The sequence below is a fragment of the Aythya marila genome (assembly GCF_965140915.1).
Source record: "Aythya marila genome assembly, chromosome: 1".
Taxonomy (NCBI): Eukaryota; Metazoa; Chordata; class Aves; order Anseriformes; family Anatidae; genus Aythya; species Aythya marila.
In genome coordinates, this window is record NC_139042.1 from 123,480,693 (window position 1) to 123,500,335 (window position 19,643).

The following is a 19,643-nucleotide window of genomic DNA, read 5'->3' on the forward strand; positions in this document are numbered from 1 at the left end:
TTCCTTTCATCTTCTGTCTTTCTTCTGGACAGGTCTTTTACACCTTTCAGAAGCCATACCCATCATAAATCTTAGATGACATTGCTGCACTTCATCTTCTCCTTCCTCATTTTGGGTAGCTTGCTATTAAAGCTTGTCTTCTTGTTGGTTTACAGGAATATAAAAGTCACACAGTGTGCAGTAACATTGTTGCCATCCTTCCATGGCCAGATTGCAGGTCTTCTGCTGTTAAGTCATTGGTGCTGTGATGCTGGTGAAAACAACACATTCCTCAGTGTTTACCAGTTTCACTGCTGTTGATCACGTCCCTGGCAATCAGTATAGGTCATTATCTGAATCTGTGCTCTTGTACTTCTCTGGTTCTTTTTTATACACACATCTGCATTCATACTTCCTTTTAACTAATCTTAATATTTCCATATACAGATCTTTGCATAGCAACATAATATAAACTGTGGAGTACAGTGCTGGCCCTGCTTTGGATGGTGTTGGCAGGCTGTACTTAAATTTATGCTGAGTTAATTGCACCACAGCTTGTTTCAGCTTTACTGGGAGAGGCAGATGCAGGTAATTACATCAAGGCTCCAATCACTAGACCATATTATTTATTTAATATATCAAATTGGCTGCAGTTTTCCTTTATGTTCGTTTCTGAGCCAGTAACACCATCTTAAAATGCAATGGTATTAATGTGCAATTACCTGAATGCACATTAAGGGAAATGTTATAAAACAGTTCAGGTAGGAAAGAAACTAGAAACCATGTCACCCCTCCTGATGTCCTGATTCTTACAAAGGAAATACTGGGAAGGCAGTGAGTGCTGCAGTGTGTCCCAAGGACTGTCATTGGTGTGATCTGAAGGGGGAAACCCATCCTTTAGTGAAGGCACCTACTGTAAGAACTTGTACGGGCAGCCTTGCCTGAATCAGCACCAGCTTCCTCATCGTCCTAAAAGAAGGGCTAATGCTTTCTGCTCGCAGGCCCAGATAGGTCAGTTCTGGGTCTCTGCAGTATTGCTGAGTGCAGTCAGCTGGAAATAATGCCCTGAAGTATGCTCAAGGGGATACATGAACTATCAAGAGCCCTGTATGTGAAAGTGTCCAAGAGGAGCCCACAGAAGTCACTCAATATCAGCAGAGAAGGGTATTATCCAGCTGAATGGCAGAGCTTTCAAAATGCTCTGCAAATTTAGAACATTACTGGGATAAGAACAGCATCTGTAGGAACTTCAACCAGTGTAAAATTACACAGGCTCCTAATCCTTCTCCCCCACAGCATGCAATGAGTTCCATATTGAGACAGAAAAAGACTAGCTCGGTGTTCCAGAGATAGACCATTGCACAATTAACCCTGATGTGGAGGTTTATTGCTCCTCCCTGAATCAGCTGATGCTGACCACTATCCAGCACAGGAGCAATGCTCATCACTGGGCTGTCACAAAACAATGACAACTGCATGCAGCAATATAAGCTGCTGTTTTCCAGTCTAGTCCCCCTTTCAGGCATATCAGAATTATTGGGGATTTTTACTGTGGACAGGAGTTAATATTTAAAGAGGTGTACATAGCATATTGCTCACACCATCTATGTGAGAGTTTCAGGGACCATGACTGTGTTCTATACAGGTTGCTAGATAACAATTACAGAAAAACTAGAAGGAGCATTCAGAAAACTGAGTGAGCCACAATCCCAGCAAAAGTTTTGTGGGCCAACAGCAAGCTATACAAATCCCTTCTCAGCAGAGCAATACATGTATTTGTGATTGTCTTAGAAATGGTCCTGTCAATGGACTCAAAATGCTGGGTTAGAGACCTGGCCAAAATGTCTGGGCCTGGAGGCTGATTCTCTAAAGAAGAAAAAATGCTGAAGGAGTCAGCTGTTCCTTGGGTGGAACTGGCTTATTTATAGTAAATAATCCCTTAACCGCACCAGCACCCTCCTCACAAAGTTCTGTCACTGCTCTTATAGCTGCACTCCTGGTGTTCCTGTAGCATATAATTGGCATGCTCAGGAATTCCTCTGCCTAGCCCTCGGGTGCACTTTCATGTTCTTGTTGTTTTGTTTAGAATGATGTCCAACAAGCAATGTTGAAAAAAATTCATCTGCTAGTGCAGGATAGTGTCTAACATGTTCTGGGTGAATGTTTCTAACTGTGTTGAAAAACAAAAACAAAAATCTGAATATATTATTATTATTATGGCAAATGACTGTCTGTCATCCCTTACCAACATCAGTAAAGCTTCAAGTAGTATGCAATAAATCAACTGCATTGGAAGATAATCTGCTGTAATTTTTGCCATAGTATATTTAATTTATTGTCACAGACTGTGTACCTTAATTTATTTTAATGTCTGTGCCCTGAGTGTCTTGCTTGAGTACACAGCACTCACATTTCCTCCAAGAACATTATGTTGCACTGGAGTGCAATGTTCACAGCTGCACTGACTGTGCTCACAGTAATATTTCTGTCCTGAGCCTGTCAGTGTGTTAAGGAATGGAGCTAAATAAGTGTTCAAGGCTTGCTTACAAACCCGCTGCAATTGTTTTTGCTTCTATCCTCTTCATTTTTGTAACAATTTGCAAGGTTTGCATTTGGAACAACCTGTGCTGTAGGATGAGGAATCTCCTATCATAGATATTCCCACTATGTTTCTTGGCATTTGGATTGGACTTTTAGAAAAGGGCTCTTCTTCCAATAAGTACATGATGTTTTGCCTTCTAAATCTGCAGCATCTAACTGGGAGATGCAGACACTTCCCTTCTGCACTGGAAGCCAGAAGCCTGCATGGGCTGAGAACAAATGGGTGAACCCAGGAGCAGTGGAATAAAGACCTCTGGTTTCTGCAGTATTTGGCCTCTTGGTAGATCCTCTGGTGTCTAACAAATGAAAATTGTTGGGGGTGCATGCAAGTTTTCTGGGGGTTGATGAGGCTTTAAGCAGGTTGTCTATTCAGGAGAGAGTTATGCTGAGAGGATTTCACTTGTGCACCTGTGTATAACACTAGGTGATTTATTTTAATGTGCTTTAGCCTGTTATTTTTGATGCTGCACTCCGAACACTGCTCTACTTTTGCTTTATTCAGTGACAACCAAGGAAAGAGTTTATATTTTTTCCCATTTCAATGTTAGCTTGTTTTTAATCCTCATAGAAAGTTAGTGTAACTTTCACACACAGTCATATTTGCGTTATAACTCTACATCACAGAATATACAACCCTTGCTCAGCTTTTTTTCCTATCCTGTTTCAGTCCTGATGCTGAATGTTCTGGTCCTGGGTCAGCAAAACACATCTTCCATATACTAAGATGAAAAAATAACTAAGCTGTCTTATTTTTAACGTCACATAGCTATATAGGACCTAAATAAAATAAATAAATAAATAAACATTTGTAAATACAGTCAATAAACACTGACCCTGAGGTCTGTAATTTTTGTACTGAAGGCAATTGGACAGAGTAACATTACCTCAGCATGCTGAAGAGCTTGGCAGGATCAGGGACAGCCTGCTCAATACCTTGAAGGATTATATCATTGAAGAGTCTAGGTGACGATTTTAAAGCTCTCCCAGTGGGTTCCTATTAAAATGCATGGAAACTGGGAGTCTAGTTCTTCATGCTAATATTGAAGGCTGTGCCCTACATCTGTCTTTTGCTTTTTCAAGTTACAATTTTTGATGGAATTCATTCTTTGTTTTAATGAAGATTAGAAACATACATTTTGATATTGAGAAGGATTTCAATTTGGTCAGATCACATTCTATTATTAGCTGAAAGACAGGCTTACTCATAAAGACTTAAATGGAATAAATATGAAAAAGCAATACTTTGGTCTTGAACAGTATGATTTCTTTCCGTGATACTCAAAAGGCTGCACCATCCAGATGTATGAGAAAGTTTTTCAGCTAACTTATTAGGCTGAAAGGCAGTGAATCAGATGGGTGTAAGGAAGGCACTTGAGTAATAAACTGCCAGCAGCATGCTGGTGTTGCTTGTTACATATTTTGATCACAGCAAAACATTAGCAGTGGAGATCAGGTCATTCCATAAACAGCTTCAAAGTTAAAAAATGCTTCTACCACTTGAACAGGAATTGAGCAAACAGCTCAATCAGCTGATTGCACTTGTAAGAGAAACCAAGCTGTAAAAGTCAGCTTTAGCAAAATTTGTTAGAAAGCTCTGAAAGACTGAGCCAAACAAAGAGAACAGGCAATATGACTGTAATGACATAAATATAAAACAATGGATACTGAAAGAAGACCAAATGTTTTATAAATCTATCTAAAATTTTCTTTAGTTTTGTCTGTTCAGAGGGAGTCTGGATGTGGCAGGGTACACCTCACTAATGACCTAGCCCCAGTGTGAGGCAGCAGTTAATCAGTGAACAGTTCTTTCCCTCTCCTCCCAAAGTCCTGAAGAAGTGAGGGTGAATAAAGGACGGTTGCAGGTGCCACACCATGCCATATGATAACTGAAAAAACTCTCCTGCATGCCACATGCCAAGCTTATATGTGCCCATGGTACCACATCTCCAAACAGACACTGGAATCAAAGAAAAAACTTCATGGGTCAAAGAAAAGCTATTTTGAAAAACTGAGTGTGTCTTGGTGCTCAGGTTGTGAGAGAAGAAGCAGAGAACTTCCTGATCTGCATGTGTGTATCATTCATTATCTTTAGGATTCATGGTCATGAAACCTTTCACAGTCATGGCCTTCATACATGACTCTCTTACGTAGACAGCAGAAGGAATTATTTGTTCACGCTACAATTAAACTGTAGAAATTATTGCCACAGGATGGAATCAAACACGAAATCACAGTAAAATTTAATGCACAGAATGAAGAGTATTTGTGAAAGATTCTGAAAGGATTTTACAACAGTTTTAAAACACCCTGTTTCTAGTTTAAATCCAAAGTCGATTATTGGGAGTAAACAGAAGAAAACAAGGGGAGGGATGGATTCTCTCTCATGAGAAGTCCCTACAGCGTTTTTTCTGAAGCCTCCCAGACCAGACATAGTAAAAACCACAATACAGTCAGACAGACTAGGCACAGTACTGGGAATGGTATTTGTATGTTTATTTTCCCCTGTAAAAATAAAAATGAAGAAATGTTGCAGAATTTATCTTTCAAGATCTTTCTACCTTCCTGGTGTTGTTATTTTTTTATATTATTATTTTTATTCTTATTTCTTTTTATTCAGAAAGGAAGTTTACTGACACAAGGAAAACTGTAAATTCTACAGTCATAACTCTTACAGCCAGGTCTGTGGGGCTTCAGCTCCCCTACTGCTTTCAGTATTAATGTCTCAATCTCATGTTAGAAATGCAGTGCAAATTAAAAGATGAAAAATACCCAAAAATTACATCTTAAATGATATAAAAATTATATGATTATTTGTAACTATCATTTTTATATATTAACTGTGAAAAATGGCTCTGAAGTGCTTTTTCTTAGAGTTTAACAATTAAGATAACAACTCTAGCCGTCCTTACGACACACTCCTGTGAAGGCAGGCACCTTACATATCCCAAGCACTCGATTTAAAAAATAAAAACAAAAATGAGAAGACAGAATTTTTACTGTAATAGAACTCCCTGGGAATGTTTGCTCATTTCTGAAGCTGATCAGGTCACTGAAAAGTGTTGTGTTTTTTTTTTGTTTTTTTTTTTTTAAAAAAGAAGTCTGATTGTGAACTGTATCGGGGGTTTCAGTTGTGTAACGTATCATAGCTTTAGTGAAATCTTCCCAGTAAACAGATTTCTGGGCTGGTAGCTGCCAAGCAGTATTTCTGACTGCTCACACTCCTCCTGAGTGGTCGGCTTACAACTTCCCAAACACACATCCATGTACATGCTTGTGCTCTCTTTAAGTGTTGTACCTAGACTTCATAATTTTGTACCATTTCCTCTATGATGTAAACATGCATGGCAGTACTTTGAAAATGTCTGTCTTTAGAAGACCATCAAGGAAGCCTCATAGGTAGGAAAAAAAATGAAAAAGGGAAAAGAAAAAGAAAAAAAAAAAAAAAGGAAAAAACACAAAGGGAATAATTGCAAAGATTTATTTAGCGCATTCTGTGCTTGGCACTTAGAAACAGAGTTCCGTGCATAGGGCAAATCTTTATACACCTTTTTCTTCATACATATTTTACATACCATTTTTATTGCCCTCTTTTATATTCATAATATTGACTCCCCCACTAGGCATATAAATACATTTATCTACAACACCTCACAACAAATCTCAATAATATCTGTATTCTGTTACTTGGTATTTGCATTTTCACACAACTTAAATGCATAGCTTGCACCAAGCTACAATTGTTTTCTTATTTTTAAAGGATTTGAAGAAAAAAAAATGAAAGAAAAAAAAAAAAAAAAAACAGAAAAGAAAGTTGTCGAAAGGTGATCTATTTTCTATTTGGTTAAACAGAGGTCACATGGCAGGCAGGAGGTTGGAGAATACTCAACCTCATTGTTACTGAAATGCTAATGGTTTTCTATGGCAACTCTTGCATGCAAGGTAAGGGAGGCCAGCTGTACTGCTGTAGAGCAGAGCTCTCGTTTCTCATTGCTCTTCCCTGTGAGCTCAGTCTGGAGAATTTCCTCCCATTGAATTGAGTGCTAGAGGACACATGTTTCCAACAGAGGCTGTCATTCTTTTGGTTTGGATGCATCCCTTTGGGTAATGTCAACAAGAGCTGAGCTCTCTCTCCCCCTGTGCATCTTTCCAAAGATGCTTGTGTGAAGCTTCCAACTCTGCTTATGTCTGAGGTTCACTTAGAAGTTACAACTTTTCTCTCTCCTCTCTCTCTCATCTCTGTCTGCAGGCTGAGTGCTGGTAGGCTTGACCCTCACAAAGAAACCAGCTGTCACAAAAATACAGAAACCTTTTTGGGAAGAGAAGCTCCAGTTCAGCAGTGCCAATCCTGTGCTACAGTAGGAGAAGGGGTCACAGGCCACTGATGGCTTCAGAAACAGGCTGAGCGGCTCCAGCAGTGCGGAACAGTTCGGGAAGGGAAAGGCCTTTAAAGCTTTGGCCCCTCATGAGCAGTGCTGCTTTGAGAGGGCAAAATCTTGGGAGACTGCCTTTGTTCAACACCCAGAGAAAGCAACATGAGGACACAGCTCCCTCCACACCAAGAGCTCACACTAGCTGAGAGTTAATGCATAAACTGTATATTTGGTTGCTTCACTCCAGCTTCTCACGAAGTCATGCCCTTCTCTCTGCAATGTCCAGGAAGAGCAGACACTTGATGGCAGCTCCATAGGCCCTGGGTTACAACAAGCTGCAATGGCTGTCAGTGGAAGCTTTCCACAAGGTTTGGTGGTGCATATCTAGATGGTTGTGTTCTTATTTATTATTACAACATTAGTTCCTCTATAAGTTTGAAGGCAAAAAGGTACTGGGGTGGGTATACCCATGGAAATAATGAAGGTCCAGCTGCCTTCAATGCCAAGGAGAGGCACAGCTTGTTAGACCATGTGCACAGACATCTGTGATGAGGAGCCCTGAACAGCACCGTACTGTCTGTTGTCGCAGGCATTGGCTGTCTGTTGGTTGCCAGAGGGGGGGCTGATCATGTGCATCCCATGCTCCATCCCTGTTGAAAGGTATTGCCTCTCTCCGAAAGCCCCCCCAGACGGGGAAGAGCAGAGTAAAGTGCTTTGGGAAGTGGTGAGTTTCTCTGGGCTTGCCGCCAGCCTTGGGGAAGCCGGGAAATTGTATCCATAGAGGTTGTAGGGATTGTGCAGGGAGAAGGCGTTGTAGGAGCTCTGCTGCATGTGGCTGCCACCAAACATGTGTGAGGAGGAGGAGGTGGACGCAGGGTTGCCTGCTTGCATGACATACTGAAACTGGGAGCTGGGGAAGGACCCCAGCTGGCTGCCATAGGCCTCCATCTTGCTGTTGCTAGGCAAGGAAGAAGGAGTCGGCATTCCTGAGATCAAAGATGGAGTCCTCTGAGGCATGAAGGTTTCGGAGGGCTGTGAGGCAGAAGCAGTGCCGCTCTGCAGCCGGTTGTAGCTGCTGTCACCGAGGCCCGGGTAGCTCTGCAGGGCAGCCATGTTGCTTCGGGCACACGGGGGGTAGTCGGAGAGGTTGAGGTTGCAGAGCTGACTCTCCCGGCAGCCAACGTTGAAAGTGTTTGGGGCCAGATGAAAGGCTGGAGGGGAGCAGGATGGAGAGAGAAGGTGAGAGGAAGCAGAGGGTGACGGAGTCCCTGTGCTGGAGGTTGTTGGGGAGGTGCCTGTGCTGCCTCCTGCAAAACAAAACACATGGGAGTATGTTCAGAGCCTGGGATCACATGTGCAAAACAAGACAGTCTCATTAAGAAACAGCTTAGTTTAATAAAGAAACAAGGGTGGTAAAATGGCCGCTGGAAAACTCAGGCTCTCTTGGCAAGGGCCTTCATTTTATTAATAGCATCCCTTGGTCTTTCCTGCTGCTTTTTTTGTTATGATTTTGCTTTTCAATGGGGTTTTCTTTCCTTGTAAAATAGGAGAGGAAAGCAAGCAAGCCACAGAGCATTGCAAGCAGGGGGGAAATCTGCAAGGAAGTACAGCTCCATCAGTCAAGAGATCTGCCTTGTCTCCTCTCCTGGTCTCCAGGAAGACCACCAGTCAGCAGACTGTATGGCCCCACTACAAACATGCTTTATCATCTGCTCTGGGGGCTTGTGGCAGGAAGTGACTGAAAACATGTTGGACTTCTACACTGTTCAACAGCTTTCTTGGATGGCTCGTGATGCTGTGGTACTGATTTAAGCCAGAAGTAACACTAAAATGAATGGACACGGTTTCAAGCTATAGCCTGTTCCACGGAGCCAATGAAGGGGATGTGTCAGGATTTTCACTCATGTTTTAACTTTAAAATGGATTCCATATGATGTATCACTGATGTTAACAAAATATTGATGTATATGCTTGTCTGTGGTTTCTATATATATATAAAAATACATTATTGTTACAAATGGTAAAGTTAATTATTTTGCACAGCAGGGACGTTCACATGTTCTTACTTGGGGAAAACAATAGTATGTAATACCGCCAGTAACATGGAAAGTATGTGATATGAAGAAGATGATGTCACAATTCTGAATTTGAGAAGAGATTATTACAGCCAAGATTATGAGTTAGAGAAAGTTTCTCTGGTCAACCAGGAAAATCAGTTCTCTGCTTAAGGGAATGATGCTTTCTGGTGTAAAACTTTTTTTTTTTTTCTTTTTTCTTTTTTCTTTTCAGTTGAATGATTCTCTTTGTATGAGCTTCCATTTCTGCATTACAGCAACTAACACTGAAGATTCTTGTAAAAGGAGCAAAGAGGTTCTGGTGAAGTGAGTTGACTAGTGGATCAGTAGTATGAGTGTAACTAGGAAAACAACTGGTAAGGCAGCATTTTGGAAAGGCTAGAGGATGACAGGTGAGAGACTAAGGGATTAGAAAAGAGTGGGTGACTGGAATTTAACCAAGGCAGAAATTGCACATTGATGGTCCAAAGTAAGGGGCAACTTTATCTTGGGTTGTCTTGTGGATGCAAAGCAGGATTTTGAGACCAGTCTAGGTCTGATGCAAAATGGGGAGGAACTGAGAACAATGCTATGTGATGAAAGGAGATGGGGTGATGGTTGGGATGGACACTAGAAGGACAGGTTCTGTGTCACTACATGGTGATGACAATTATATTTGATTCTTTCTAACACTTCTAAGATAAAACTTAATGGGTCATTAGGGTGAAAATGTAGCTTTGAGAAATTAATGATCTTTCTTTCTTTCTTTCTTTCTTTCTTTCTTTCTTTCTTTCTCTCTTTCTCTCTTTCTCTCTTTCTCTCTTTCTCTCTTTCTCTCTTTCTCTCTTTCTCTCTCTCTTTTTTTTTTTTTTTTTTTTTTTTTGAAACAAAAGCCGTAAAAAAGAAGAAAGGCAGCCTTGGGTAAGCACAGCCTGGACTGGCTGCAGTGACACAGGTAGCATCAAGAAAATGCAAGTTTCTGTGCTCCTAAGTCAAAAGTAGTCACTCCCATTACCAGTCACGGGGATGAATACTTATTGCTGACTCTTTTGCCTTTTACATCAGAAGACTAAAAGAGAAACATTGTGTCAAATCTCTGGTAGAATTAAGAAGAAATTTTCAAATTTCAAATATCATCATGAATTCTCTATATTCTCTTCTTGACAATGCTGAAATGCTCAAGCCTGCTACTGCATTATAACTCCAGAGTCCGAAGATGTTTTGTGTGTTTCTAATTGTGTATGGATTATAAAAGGTACAATTCCCTGATTAATTTAAAGTCTCTGACAGATAATCTCTGATTAATTTTGTTGTGGTAGGTTAAGAGAGTACCTCCTTTAGCCTTTTTCCCTGTCTCTCTGCTATGGGTAGTCAAAACTGCAACAGGGTCGGCAGAAGAGAATGTGTGCCCCTACATAAGGAGTTTCATTATGAAGTCTATTTTAGTTCTGGCAAGAGGGAGGTAAAAAGGAGAGCATCAATGCCAAGGAAGTCTGAAGCAATTGCTCATGGAAAATTATCTGGGATTTCTCATATGAATGACACCACACTAGTCAATTGACCCCCAACCTCCTTTGTCTGAAAGGTGCATATAAACCATACTTTGGACTCCACCACAGTGTACTTTCCTTGCTAATATTTCCAGACATCAGTTCCTATTATCATCTGCAGAGCTTCCTCCCTTCAGGGACTCTCAGTCCATGAAGTCCTTACCTAGTGCACTGGAGGTGAGCAAGCACAAGCTGAAGCTACATCAAGGCCATGCCCTGTACAGCAGCAGAGTCTCATCAGGCAACTGCACAGAAGAGCTTTAGAGTAGTTTGAAAAATCACTGCCCTTCAGCTGATTGCAGGTAACTGCACACATGCCCAGACAGTTAGAAGAACAAGTGAACCCGGTCAGTTTAGCCTGCCTTCTATGAACAACTCTTAAATCTAAACATTGGGTAAAGAGCTTTCCTTTTAGCACCACTCGCAGGGAGCTATGCAACACCTGGCTGCTGCTCATCTCAGCTGAGTTAGCCTCTCAGTCCCCTACTCCAACTTGATCACTGCCATTATCTGACTGCATCAGCTGCCTCCAGCTGTTGGTACAGTTGGACTCAGACAGACATAATTCAGCATTCCCTGTCTCTGTAAGGACAGGTGTGGCTGAGGTTTCTCAGAGCCTGTGCCATAACTTTCTAACAAGGGTGGGAACCCCAAGATGCTTTGTCTTTAGGATTTTACAAAGTACATGTACAAAGTGATTCTCTCTCTGAGTGCAAATGCTTCTTAAACAGCTCAGCATGCTTCCATGTATGAGCTACTTTAGCCTAGCAGGTCTACAGATGTGGGTGACAGGTTCAGCATGGCCAGCTTAAAGCCTGGAGACTACTCAGCCCAGCGGGACAGTGTTTGGCACACAGCCTCAGCCCCAACATCTTCTTCCCCCCAAATGTGAGCACGGCATAGCCTGAAGGCCAGACAGTTGGGAGCCATCAGTGCTGCCTTAGAGGAACCACAGCCCCTTCTCTGACACACACTTGACCTACTGGTATCTTCACCATGTGATAGGCATGTGCCTGAGCACCTGATGGTACAGGATAGGGGCTGGAGCTACTAGTCATTTATTTGGCTTGCAGTTCTCCTCCTGGCACTTTGCTTGAGCTAATAAGCCCTCCTGAGAGGCAGCTTATATTCACTTGGGCACAGAGCCATGCTAATACAGCTCTCCAGCTTTCCAAATGGAGCTGGCTGGGAGCTGGCATGTGTCTGGCCAGCATGGAGCACAGACAGGGGAGCCTGCCCATGTAGATGTACCCTAAGTTACTCCTGAAATGTCTGGACATGTACATATACATAAAGTGTTTTTCTAAAGCATAGGAGAACCCAACTCTTCATGGGTTTTCACAATGTTCTACTCTTGGACACAGCAGTAAATTAATGTGGTGGTATGCATGCAGGAAAATGAATTTGAACAAAGAAGTAAAATTCCTTTCCCATTCTGTGTACTCGTGTGTGTGCACTCTAAGTATAGCTTACAAATCTTTCTCTCCATCTTCCAAGTTCCTGTACCTTTGGTGGAAGAATAAAAATTAAGTTTTTTGTCCAAAGATGGAAATCTGAGATTGTTATAAAGGAGAGATTGTGCAGATTGCCAGGTGATCTGACAGACTGATAGATTATGAGGCCAGAGGGAGCTACTATAAATCAACTGATCTCATGTCCTTTAAGATCCAGGCCTCGCACTAGCCTGGATTTAGTCCTGTTTCATGCATCACATTCCTCAGTCCTGGTTGATGCCTACTTGCATCTCCAGGTGTCTAAACACCACCAAATCAGATGCCACTCCTGCTTCCACATTTTCTGACAACTTTTGCCTTGCAAGCATAACTGACACTCTGAGGTCTTCCTCCCATTTCTGTCTTCCCTGAGCTCCAATCTAAAAGCCTTAGAAGGACTGAAAAGTCCTCCTTCTTATGCCACCACTAAACTTTCTGAGTTCTCCTGTAACCACTTTGGAAAACTAACAACTTTGATGTCTCCTCCTAGGTCTCTCACTGAGGAATGGCAGGGCCACCAAGTACATAACATGCTGCAGTCTCCTGTCATTTTTTCCCAGTATCAAGGACTGAAAAATTCCCTCTTCCAGGGGAAGGAGAGCCATTTCTGTCTTCACAGTGTAGCTGCCTTTTTTCTCTCTAGAGCCTTTGGCCAATTATCAAATTATGAAACTGCTGGTAAAATCTTTAAGAGGCTCAAATGAGACCCAAAAGCAACCGCATGTTAAATTGTTGTGTTGGTAGGGGAAATATAAAGACTGCTTTGTACTTCTTTGAGATATAACTCACAGAAAGAATGGTTACAGCAATAGAATTAAAGGGGAAAATATGTATTATATGGGACAAAAGACAGGAATGAAAGGAAACTTCAGTAAAAAAAAAAAAAAAAAGTTCAGTAAATCATAGAGAAGGATTTTTTTTTAATAAATTTGCCTCAAATTATGGGAATCACTGGAATTAATGGTAAATCTAGAACAACTGAGAATTATATTTTACTTCTCTTTAGCTGTTATGGATTCTGCAATACAAACTGACCAGTCAGCAAGTTAGAGATAGGACTTGACTCAGACATTCTCCAAAATAAAATACTTTCAAGATCTAATGGTGAAAAGCAACACTTTTTTCTAATGTGGACAAACACTATGAAAAGTTACAATCCAGGATTTCTGTTTTCAATTCACATTTATATCCAGAGCACCAAGAGGGTTTTCCCAAGAGAGACAACATCCCCTTCCAAGTCCCCACAGGCTAACTTTAGCACAATGGTTTCTCATATAAATATAGTTTGTGGGGTCTGCTCCACACAGTCTCAGAAGACTTGTTGGATGTGACTTTGTCTTGTGCGTAGACAGCTTTAGAACAGCATACACACCATTTTTGTGAATTAAACATCAGTTCCTACAGAAATATTTCCTGTTTCTCTTCTTCAGATATAGACAAATCAGGACTGGAGAATGATGAGCCCCGCAGTATAGCAGAGAAAATTGCTCACCAGTGATAAACAAGCACTGTCTCTCACCTGTACAACTATCATCTGAGCACAGACATTAATATGTGAGTCACAGAATGGAAGCTACCCCAGAAAATGTCATTGAATTAAAAAGGATGATGAAAAGGACTCCTTATGACACACACCTTTCAGAAAATCACTACAGTAGCAAAGAACATTGCAGAATATGCTGCAACTTTGCAGCTGATATTAACCGACATCATGGCGATTCCTTTGTTGGTAACAAAAGTAAACTGAACTGAGAACTTCTTCCTCCATTCTTGGTGGAGTCCACTTTGGTCCAACATAGGCCTTGGAAGCTCCAGCACATTAGACAATAAATAAATAAAAAAATAAAAAAAAAAATGGTAAAAAACAATAAAACCCTGGAAGCATAGTGGATCAAATTTTCTGTAGAAAAATAGAGTAAAAAGTGCCATGGCATTGTGTCAAGTTCAGAGCACATACCATATTCTACTTTTAACAAAATAACATGCCACTCTGAAGAAATGGTGCAAACCTTCAAATTACCTTTGCCTTCCTTAGTTTCATGTGAAATCTGATCAACATTCATAGAATAATAGAGATTTAGGCATCAATAATTAGGCTTCAGGGTAAAAGCCTCCCTGGAATAAGAGATTGCTTCAGGCTCTTTTCAGGTCATCATGGAGTAGCACAGTCTTTAACTCACAGACACTCATGGCACAGCTGGGAAGGTATTTTAATTTATTTTCACTGTGAAAAATGAGATCTTGGAGCACCAGAAACACCCTTTCCCTAAAGAAAAACTGTCTGCATTTCTACCAAGATGGAGCTGGAACCATTTGTTCCCTGTTGCTTTGTTTAAATGAGGCAATATACTAGCCATGTGAAGTATGCAGCAAAAACCAGCACTCCATCCCAATAACTCTGGCAACAACTGCTGTTTTCAATCTCTTCTTCAAGGTCAAAAGAATCAGGAAGATAATTGAGACCAAACCCATACATCTGACCCCTGCCAATAGCCTAGACCATTCACAATTGATTTCAAAAAGGAAGAAGCATCCAGATTGTCTTGGTGGCACTGCTGAAAGAACTGATGGCTGCTGCAGTCAGGAGGCAAGTGGCCAAACAGATGCATTCATGGGTTCTTCAGCTTCCTTTGACATCAGCAGTTCCACTCTCTTGGGAGACACTATTTTGGGGATCTGGGGTCTCAGACAAAGCCAAAAAGATCTTTATGCCTTGAAGTGCCTCTGATGTCAAGTTCTGGAGGACTCAGGCTTACCTCCACTTTACACCAACACGTTTGTGCATTTGTGGTATTGTTTGCAGATGGGTGCAATCAGGGCAGCTCTCTGAACACTATGCCAAACAAGAACAATATACCAAAGGAGAAATGAGTAACAAGCAGTACAGACAAATGTTGGCAAGACAGTGGCGAAGCCTGCAGAAATAGGGTAATGTTTATAGACAGAGAAGCTGGAAAAGCAGCAACATCAGCTCAGATTATGTCTACCATCTGCTAATACATCATGCAGCCTTAAGGTCTGTCCAAACTGACCACTACTACAAGAAAATACTGTTGTTTTCCAGAAGCAAATAGGTGAAGTGAACCTCTTCCACATGGAGGAGAGGGAGCCTTTTGCGTGTATCCTTGTTGGCATGAGACTGCAGCATTACAATGTTCTCTCTCTCATAGGAAGACAGTAGGAGCTGTGCTCAAATGCCAGTTTGTACACATGTGCTGCCGTATCCTACCAGAGACATCAAGAGCTCTCCTATGACAGAGGAGCACACCCCTCTTTGCCTCTGCTCTGCCCTATTAGACATATTTCAAGCTTTATATGCTAAGCTTAACAGCCATTAATGATTTTACAGACTGCCTAATGGGTGGCCTACCTACCTGAGATCTTCAAGATAAGATCAATGGAGATGCTCAACTTGATGGAGAACAGATTGAATGTACTGAAAGCAAGCGGTAGAAGGGCATCAGCAAAGGCAAGTGAGGAAACCCCACTTGAAAGAAAAGCTGCTTTGAGAGTTCAGCAATTGGAGCTAAGATGTTTGACTCTTGTGGATTTGGTGTACATGTATCAAAACAGTGTTTTAATGGGGAAGTTAAATTTTATGTTCTGTAAATCTGCCAATATAACACATTATATGACTCTCAGACTTGTCCTGAAGTCCTACTTAGGATGCAATTCTTCTCACCAGAACTTTTATTTTTAGTTTTTGCTCAAGTCATCAGCTTTCATAGGAAGGATTGGATACTGATCACTGTTCTAGTATTGTCACAGTGTCTATCTAGTCTCTATGTCCTGGCAAAACTTATAGTCACAGACAGTGATCTGCTCATCTCAACATCCTGTGGGAAACTGTATATCATATAGGAGCCAGCAATGGCTCTTTTTACTCTTGGAAAGTGACACAACCCAGAGTTACCGGAACTCCTATTTTTTTTTCCCATTCTTTCTCTCTCTCTCTCTCTCTCTTTTTTTTTTTTTTTTTTTTTAATGTTCCCTGTTAAAATCAAGAAACTGAGCCACGTATTTTTAATAATGAGAATCTGGATGAGGTTCAATCTAAATTTTGAAAATATATTCCAATTAAAGACTTTAATAGATTCTTGGCTTTCCCCACATCTCATTGCCATGTGTATTCAATAATCCCAAGCCCCCTTTTTCCCTAGTAATAAGTAGTAGACTGCAGAGCGGGTGACATCATTCTCCAGAAGGTCAGCCTCTCCTAAACTGCTGTTTTCTGATCATCTGTAAGGTTTTGTCTGGGGGCACTTTTATACAGACTGGCTGCAGCTCTGCTCTGACTGTGTCAAACGTGGTGCTTGTTCTAGTAAACCTGTGATGACTTCTGCATTGCATGCTCCAAAAGAGAGGTTTGGTGCTCAGGTCAGGAGGGTTCACTGACAGAAATGACGTTCTCCTTGTTGGTAGGGCAACACAGTGACTGTGATGACCACAGACCTGCAGAGGCTTGCTGATGCACTTGGCTACACCAGTAAGAAATGGGAATAAAGTTTGTGGACCACTAGTGCCCACCACACCAGACATCTGTGTTACCAGTTGTGGTATCAGGCTCTCCGGCTTGTGTGGCAGCTGAAACTTATCATTGTGTAAATTAGAAAGTTATTTAATCCTTGTACAAAACAGCTGCATACAGTGCTCCGAGTATCAATTCTCTGTGTTGCTGTGGCCCTTGCTCAACATATAGCTCAGGCCAAGTGAATGAGCAAAACACTAGGATGCATGTTTAACAAGAGAAAGGGTAATGTGGAAAAAATTATAATACCTTTAGATAATTGTATCATGTGGCTGCATCTGGAATATTCTGTGCAGACTTGTTTTTAAAGAAACGATTAAGGACCTGGAAAACCTCCCAATAGAAGAGAAATGAAATGACTGGCTCTATTCACTGTGAGAAGCACGGAGTAGGGACATAAAAACCTATAAAACAATTAATTATATTAAGAAGGTGGATGGGAAAGAACTGTATTCTGCTTATCTCATTACATTCCATAAAAAGGGATGAATGTTCAATTACAGTAGAAAAATCGGAGTCACCTGAATGAAGTGTTTCCCAAAGTTGCACTATAAAAACATGGAAACCTCAGTTACAGGAATCTATCAAGGCTGAGTGACACACAGCTAACACATATTCTTTACTCAGCAAGATAATATAGGCCATGAGGGTTTAGCTCTTGATCTTTTTGATTAACTATGCAAAGTGAGCTTTCATTCTCAGGCATATTCTCTAGCCAACACATTATTCTACCTTTCTTTCCACTGAATTATAACATTAGTTCCCAGCCAGGAATTGTCTCCCAACTTCTTCCCACTTTTCTTTTTTCCTTCTACACCAAAGATTGCATGTCCCTTTTTATCACAGTGTTACATACATTATCCCTTCGCCTGTGCAGTGGCTTATCCACCATGACCTCCAAATCCTTGTCAGTGTCAATGCTTTCCAGCACACTCAGTAGATATGTACACCCTACGTTTTGTTCCTAGACACTTGATATTGTATCTGGCTGAACTTAAAGCCATGCTTTGTTTGAATATGTGCAGGTTACCAAGCAATCCCTATTGCTCTTCATACCCCTGTCCTCATCATTACTGATGACTTTGCAGTCTTTATGAGATTTGCACTTCTTAGCAAATGCAGTTTTATTTGGTTCTGGATCGGTTAGTCCAGGAAATAGTCGTTGCAGAGAAACACTGGTACTGTCCTCATCAGATGGTGTTTTCATGTTTAACATCAGCTTTCACATTTATTCGTCAGCTTTGAGATCAGCCTGCCACTCATTTCTTCAAATACACTAATGCTAACTTTTTCAAGCTGGCACATGTGGCATTAAGTTAAATGTTCTCTAAAAATCCTTCACACCATTTATTTCTAATAAGCAAGTCAGATAATCAAATCAGATTTATTTGACAAAACTCTTTTAGAAAAGGCAGATAACACTTTTTATTTCATGAAAAAAAAAAATACAAAAGGGGAAAAGATAAGAATCCATAGCAATCCTCAGCATGTAAAAATCCATCTGGAAAGCTGCAAAGTCACCATATTTATACTACTAAAGTCCCAAGCTTCTGCCCCAGAAAGCATCACTTTTCCTACCACAGTAAGGGGGACTCTCCATAGAAAATCAGGGCTGAATTCCAGAGTCCCTGCAGGGAATCTGTTCCAGAACTCCACTAGACTTCATATAACTGGAGCCTGTTACTTCTTCTTCTGTCCACCACAGGCAGCTTTTATTTCAGTGCTATGATATCCTCCCCCATCCCCTCTCCAGCCTGAATAACCATGACTTGCTTCTCATTGGTAATCACAGAATCACAGAATCACAGAATTTTCTAGGTTGGAAGAGACCTCAAGGTCATCGAGTCCAACCTCTGACCTAACGCTAACAGTCCCCACTAAACCATTTCCCTAAGCTCTACATCTAAACGTCTTTTAATGTTTCTTCCTAGGCACATGGCCATTTTTACTGCTCTCATCTTGACTCACTGCAGTAAGCATGCACTCCTCTTGAGTTGCAGTAGACAGACACAGCTAGGCTTCATGTATTTGTGCTGGCCTTTGGTGACTGTCCCAGCAGTCAGGTATTAAAATAAGGTGTGTTTGTACTTTGGCTTTGCACCGATTGCTGAGACCAAGGGTCAGCATGGCACAGCAGCCACTGGAGAGGGGAGCACTGTGATGCAGGGAGTATTTCTGATGCATTATCTTAAGGTTCTTCTGCTTGGCTAAACGCAAAGCTCAAGAGCACTGTTTTTCAGTAAGTTATTAAGTTTTGAGACCAACCTGTGGACACAACCTTAGTTAGGGACTGCCCTATTCTTAGTGGTCTGTAGTGCAGTGGTGGTGGTCTGCACTGCTCTGGTTGGTCACATGGTACTGGCTTGCTTCCTGGTTTTTCAGCTGCCAAACTATATTAAAACAAGCTAAAAATACATTAAATATTTTCCTTTCCTAATATTACCTTACCACGTAAGCAAGAGCTGGACTTGCCACTAGGATGTTATCTGATAACCAAAGGGAGGGGAGGGGAGCTGTGCAAGCCCGAATAGGAGGTGAGACAGGCCGGCCAGCTGCCAGAGGAGGGAGGCTGCTTCAGCAAGGGTGATCAGGAGGAGAGGCTGTTATGTTTCTATTTAGGTGGGTGATGAAAACTTTTCTGAATCCCTTCTTTAACCCATCTCTGACCTTACACCCCACCACAAGTGCTCCTCTCCACACATTCCCCTGAGTTTCTTTAAAATATCTCCTGCCCCATGCTGTGCTGGATCTTCTCCTGATCCTGCCTGCCCAGTGGGCAGCCCCCAGCCTCTCTCTGGATTAGACCATGTCATCCCCAGGTGGATGCAAGGTCTGGAGGAAAGCTTTAGTTTGATGTCCAGCTGAAGCTGAAGAGACTGCAGAATGTGCTCTGCTACACATGGCACCCATTTATTTTTGACTCTTTAACCTCACAGGTGTCACATCTAAAGACACTTCGGGTTTGTTTCTTTTGTTGCATTTATACTGGGGGAAAGAAAAAACAAAACAAAACAAAGCAAAAAATATGTTGCACCAATACACTGCTCACAGTGATGACCATGTTTTGA

General features: G+C 41.4%; 1 protein-coding gene across 1 annotated transcript in view; it reads right to left on the minus strand.

Moving 5' to 3' along the window:
* Window positions 1–5,564: 5,564 nt before the first annotated feature.
* Window positions 5,565–19,643, minus strand: part of TBX15 (T-box transcription factor 15) — a 97,733-nt gene continuing 83,654 nt past the window's right edge. Inside the window, exon 8 of the mRNA XM_082784526.1 lies at window positions 5,565–8,257. Coding sequence (XP_082640652.1) covers window positions 7,473–8,257 — 785 coding nt within the window. The 3' untranslated portion in view covers window positions 5,565–7,472. The remainder of the gene's footprint in view (window positions 8,258–19,643) is intronic.